At 43.6% G+C, this 5,916-nt stretch overlaps 1 protein-coding gene across 1 annotated transcript in view; it reads right to left on the bottom strand.

Moving 5' to 3' along the window:
- Positions 1-5,916, bottom strand: part of GMEB1 (glucocorticoid modulatory element binding protein 1) — a gene marked incomplete at its 3' end in the record, with an annotated part of 30,729 nt that overhangs the window by 6,972 nt on the left and 17,841 nt on the right. The window contains exon 5 of the mRNA XM_008066802.1: positions 1,051-1,208. Within this exon, the coding sequence (XP_008064993.1) occupies positions 1,051-1,208 (158 nt within the window). The remainder of the gene's footprint in view (positions 1-1,050; positions 1,209-5,916) is intronic.

A 5,916-nucleotide genomic window follows, 5' to 3' on the forward strand; every position in this document is an offset into this window, starting at 1 on the left:
CTCATCTCAGCCTCCCAAAGGCGTGGGATTACAGGCTGAGCCACCGAACCTGGCTGACCCATCTTTCTAATGCTCACAATGCACTGTAAGAAAGAAACAAGGAAGGAGGTCTGGCCAATAGGAATCATTTGGTAAAAAACAAAGAGATCACTGGGCACAGTGGCTCAAGCCTGTAATCCCAGCGCTTTGGGAGGCTGAGGCGAGAGGGTTACCTGAGCCCACAAGTTTGAGAACAGCCTGGAAAACTTTTCGAGACCTCATCTCTACAGTAAAATAAAAAAATTACCGTCTGGGCAACTTGGAGAGATTTCATCTCTACAATAAGTCAAAAATTAGCTGGGTGTGGTAGCGCGTGCCTGTAGTTCCAGCTACTTGGAAGGCTGAGGCGGAAGGATCGCTGAAGCCCAGCAGGTCGAGGCTGCAGTGACCGGGAGCGGCCACTGCACTCCAGTCTGGGTGACAGAATGAGACTCCAACTCAAAAACAAAGCAAGCTGGGCTCGGTGGCTCAGCCTGTAATCCTGCGCCTTTGGGAGGCTAAGGTGAGTGGATTGCCTGAGCCCGTGGGTTCGAGACCCGCCTGGGCAGCGAGACCTCATCTCTACAATAAATCAAAAATCAGCCGGGCGTGGCAGCGCATGCCTGTAATTCCAGCTACTCGGAAGGCTGAGGCGGAAGGATCTCTGGAGCCCAGCAAGTCGAGGCTGTGGTGGCCGGGAGCGGCCAGTGCATTTCAGACTGGGCGGACCGAGTGAGACTCCAACTCAAAAACAAAACAAAACAAAACAAAACAAAAACAAAAATTAAAAATTAAAAAAAACCCCTCAAAACAAAAAGATCTGTTCCCAAAGCATAGAACGCCACCCAAGATTACATACCATACCTTACAACAAGGTGTATCAACGTTCACAAGAGTTGATATTAAGAAATGTAAGGGAGAAAAAGGAAAGATAGAAAATAAAAGAGAAAAAAAAAGAAACAGAAGGGAGAAATTGGGGGAATGTGCTGCTGAAAAACTCAGTGGGTTTTCAGGTGGTTTCCTACCCCCTACCATCAGCCGAAGTGGGTGTCTGCACCACACTTGTCTGCTGTCCTGGCACTGGAGCTCTTGCACTGCTGATCAGAAGGTCAAACTTGGTGCTTCTGCAGGTATTGGAGCAAACTTTGTCATGTTGGTAAAAGTCAATCTGTCCAGAATCCATCATTTTCCTGTGTGAAGGGAAAAAAGAAATATCTGTTCAGCCTGCACTTCATCTAGGGGACACAGTCTGAGGGACAAATAGGAACAACATTGCTGAGTCTACTCTTCGGATTGATAAAATTTACTAGCATTATAAGTCATTAGGTTGAAAAATTCTAGTTGGGCTTTAAATTTTCATTGGTCCTACCCACATTTACCAATATTCCTCTTCCCTCTCTAGTTTACTCATTTTGAGTATTCTCTTCTACTTCTAGTTATCACCAAGTTTCCGGTATATACTCCTGACAATAGTAAGTCCCCCCCCCCCCCGCCCCAGGGGTCTCATTGAAACCAAAGGGGAGGCTGGGCTTGGTGGCTCAAGCCTATAATCCCAGTACTTTGGGAGGCCGAAGCGAGAGGACTGCCTGAGCCTATGGGTTCATGCAGGAGTCCAGCTCCTGCAAGGTTTAGAGGTTCCTGGAGGTGAGACGGAGTAGGCAACTAGAAAGAAAGGGACTTGGGGAGACACCTCTTATCAACAAGGGTGCCTGAATGAAGCATATTTGTATACCTAATCCTTAACTGTACCCCACAATATCATAATAAAAAATATTGATTAAAAAAAAAAGAAAGGGACTGGACTACTGTTCAGAGTGAGCAGAAGTCATTTATTGTAAATTACAGTGGGTTTTTATCCCTAAATTTTGTAAAGTCACCATCACAAAACACAAAAGGTAGCATGTGCCTTTCACATGAACAGGTTCAGGTGTACCAAGGACACCCCCCACTCTCAAGCAAATGTTTTTTCATACATAAGGAAGAACATGAGGAAAAATATGAGGAAGAACAACCACAAATTGTCTTTTTGTTTCTTATGCTTGATTAATGTTCCCCAAACCAATTTTTTATGTGTCCTTAATTGTATTACAACTACATCATCTCGAAATAACATCACTCAATGTCTAAACCTGAAACCACCTTAATGAATTATTAACTTTTACTATTCTGTGCAAATTCAAACTAGTTTTTACTAAAACAATTGCTGCTATGGTTACACTCTCCTAACACCAGCTGGCCTAATTCAAACTTCACTGGTCCTCCTAAATCAAACTGAACTAACCACACTCCTACAATAAAATGATTACCTAAATTTTTTTCAATCTACATAAACTATTTCCTAAAAGCTATATCTATAAATTTTAAAAATCACATCAAGAGAACTTGTAACCTGTATTAAGGCTCCTCAATGTGACTCAAAGTTGAATTTAAATTGTTTAAAAGCAAAAACCATAAACCATGAAAAATGAAAACAACAGACTCCCAAGTTTAACTGTGTACCTTCCGGTCGCAGAGTTTTCTGTTAGAGCCAACAGAAGGATTTTCTGGTTGTAGTGCCAAGTAAAAAAGGAGGAAGGGAATGAGGTCAACAGCTCCCAAACACATCCTAGTGGTCTTGGGGTCAACAGCCCTTCCTGATGTCTAATGCTCAGTGGGCCTCCATCACCAGCTCCCAACAGGTTCAAGACCAGCCTGGGCCACATGATGAGATCTCATCTCTATAATAAATTTTAAAACTGGCTGGGCTCTGTGGCTCAGCCTGTAATCCCAGCACTTTGGGAGGCGGAGGTGAGTGAACTGCCAGAGCCCGTGGGTTCGAGACCCACCTGGGCAGCAAGACCTCATCTCTACAATAAATCAAAAATTAGCTGGGCGTGGTAGCGCATGACTGTAGTTCCAGTTACTTGGAAGGCTGAGGTGGAAGGATCGCCGGAGCCCAGCAGGTCGAGCCTGCAGTAACCGGGAGCAGCCACTACACTCCAGTCTGAGTGACAGAGTGAGACTCCAACTCAAAAACAAAAATAATAATAAATAAATAAATAAATAAAAAACTAGCCAGGGGTGGTAGCGCATGCCTCTAGTTCCAGCTACTTGGAAAGTTGAGGTGGAAGGATCGCCTGAACCCAGCAGGTCAAGGCTGCGGTGGCCATGAGCATGCCACTATACTCCAGCCTGGGCGACAGAGTGAGACTCCAATTCAAAAAAAAAGAAAAGAAACCAAAGGGGAAATCCCAGCACAACTGAGAAACGCCACAGAGGAATTAGAATTTTATAATGAGATTCTGATTGATCAGTATTCCTAGACCAGCAAGATCTGTTGCCACTTTTTTTTTTTTTTTGGATTAGAGACACCCAGCTAATTTTTGATTTAGTGTAGAGACAAGGTTTCACCAAGTTGCCCAGGCAGGTCTCGAACCTGCAGGCTCAGGCAATCCACACGCCTCAGCCTCCCAAAGTGCTGGGATTACAGGCTGAGCCACCAAGCCCGGCTCTATTGCCACTTTTAGAGACAAAGCTTTGGTAGGTATCTTTTCTTTAAAAATAAAATTGATAATGACTCTCCTAGAAATTCAGAGCAAAGTTGATTATACTAAATTCCTTCTGGATATGTCCTTATAACTGGATCCATAAGATATAGTTACTATAGGACATGAGCAAAACCATAGCATATTTTAATTACAGTAAATTCTATGTTATAATATTACTTAGCTTCCACTAGATACATTTTAGGCATTCTAATTCCTTTTTACATTTAGAGAAAATTGGCATATGCTTGTTTTTCTGGGCAAATTAAAATAGGCCAAGAACAACAAAAATGAAACTTCAAAGTATTCCTCCCTAATTTTATTGGACCATGATTTCTGCAACAAACCATCTGGAACAAATTTTTAAAAAATGTTTATGTGTCTGTGACTATAAAAATAATATGTGGGCCAGATGCAGTGACTGAAAAGCCTGTAATCCCAGCACTTTGGGAGGCCGAGGCAAGAGAATTGCCTGAGCTCAGGGGTCCAAGACCAGTCTGGGGAACTTGGTGAGACCTCATTTCTACAATATACCCAAAAAGTAGCCAGGCATGGTAGCACGCATCTCTACTTCTGGCTACTTGGAAGGCTGAGGTGGAAGGATTGCCAGAGACCAGCAGGTCGATGCTGGGATGGCCGTGAGTGTGCCACTCCACTCCAGCCTGGGCGACAGAGTGAGACTCTGACTTAAAATAAAAATAAAATGTGAAAAAAATTTAACATTTGCAGCCAGGTGCAGTGGTGCATGGCTATAGTCTCAGCTACTCAGGAGGCTGAAGCAGGATTGCATTAGTTAAAGAGTTTAAGGCTGTAGTGTGCTATGGTCACGTCTATGAATAGCCACTGCACTCTAATCTGGGAATCAAAGCAAGACCCCATCTCTAAAAATATACACATGTTTAACATTTTCTGTGGAAAAAAACAGAAAACTATAAAGAAAACAATAGCCATTAAAAAAAAAATCTATCTCAGGCCGGGCTTGGTGGCTCAGCCTGTAATCCTAGCACTTTGGGAGGCCGAGGTGAGAGGACTGCCTGAGCCCACGGGTTCGAGACCTGCCCAGGCAACTTGGCGAGACCTCATCTCTACAATAAATCAAAAACCAGCTGGGCATGGTAGCCGCACCTGTAGTTCTGGCTACTTGGAAGACTAAGGTGGAAGAATTGCTGGAGCCCAGCAGGTTGAGGCTGCGGTGGCCAGGAACATGCCACTGCACTCCAGTCTGGGGGACAGAATGAGATTCCAACGCAAAAAAAAAAAAATCCATCTCAGCATATTTTCTTCTACTAAATTTTGTATGCGTGTGTGTGTGTGTGTGTTTTAGCATAGCTAAAATGGCTACCCTCTTTCAGGTCCCCTCCTGCTACAGGAGCTTTTCTTTTATTTTTTTCCTTTTTCTTTCTTTTTCCGGCGATCCTTCCGCCTCAGCCTTCCGAGTAGTTGGAATTACAGGTGCGCACGACCACACCCAGCTAATTTTTTGATTTATTGTAGAGATGAGGTATCGCCTGCCCAGGCGGGTCTCGAACCCGCGGGCTCAGGCCATCCACCCACCTCAGCCTCCCAAAGGCGCGGGATTACAGGCTGAGCCACCGAGCCCGGCTTCTTTCTTTCTTTTTTTTTGAGTTGGAGTCTCACTCTGTCACCCAGACTGGAGTGCAGTGGCCGCTTCCGGCCACCACAGCCTCGACCTGCAGGGCTCCGGCGATCCTTCCGCCTCAGCCTTCCCAGTAGCTGGAACTACAGGCGCGCGCTACCACACCTGGTTAATTTTTGATTTATTGTAAAGACGAGGTCTCGTCAAGTTGCCCAGGCGGATCTCGAACCTTCGGGCTCAGGCAATTCATTCACCTCGGGCTCCCAAAGTGTGGGATTACAGGCTGAGCCACCGAGCCCTGTCTTTCTTTCTTTGTCTTTCTTTGTTTCTTTCTTTGTTTCTTTGTTTCTTTGTTTCTTTCTTTCTTTCTTTCTTTCTTTCTTTCTTTCTTTCTTTCTTTCTTTGTCTTTCTTTCTTTCTTTCTTTCTTTCTTTCTTTCTTTCTTTCTTTCTTTGTCTTTCTTTCTTTCTTTCTTTCTTTCTTTTTCTTTCTTTCTTTCTTTCTTTCCTTTCTTTCTTTCTTTCTTTCTTTCTTTTTCTTTCTTTCTTTCTTTTTCTTTCTTTCTTTCTTTTTCTTTCTTTCTTTCTTTCCTTTCTTTCTTTCTTTTCCTTTCTTTCTTTTTCTTTCTTTCTTTCTTTCCTTTCTTTCTTTCTTTCTTTTTTCTTTCTTTCTTTTTCTTCCTTCCTTCCTTCCTCTCTTCCTCTTCTCTTCTCTTCTCTTCTCTTCTCTTCTAAGTGCTGTGTCCTATATATGGCCTCCTACCCTGTGTCTGTGACT

The sequence above is a fragment of the Carlito syrichta genome, unplaced genomic scaffold, assembly GCF_000164805.1.
Source record: "Carlito syrichta isolate Samal-C Ts95f unplaced genomic scaffold, Tarsius_syrichta-2.0.1 Scaffold309113, whole genome shotgun sequence".
Classification (NCBI taxonomy): Eukaryota; Metazoa; Chordata; class Mammalia; order Primates; family Tarsiidae; genus Carlito; species Carlito syrichta.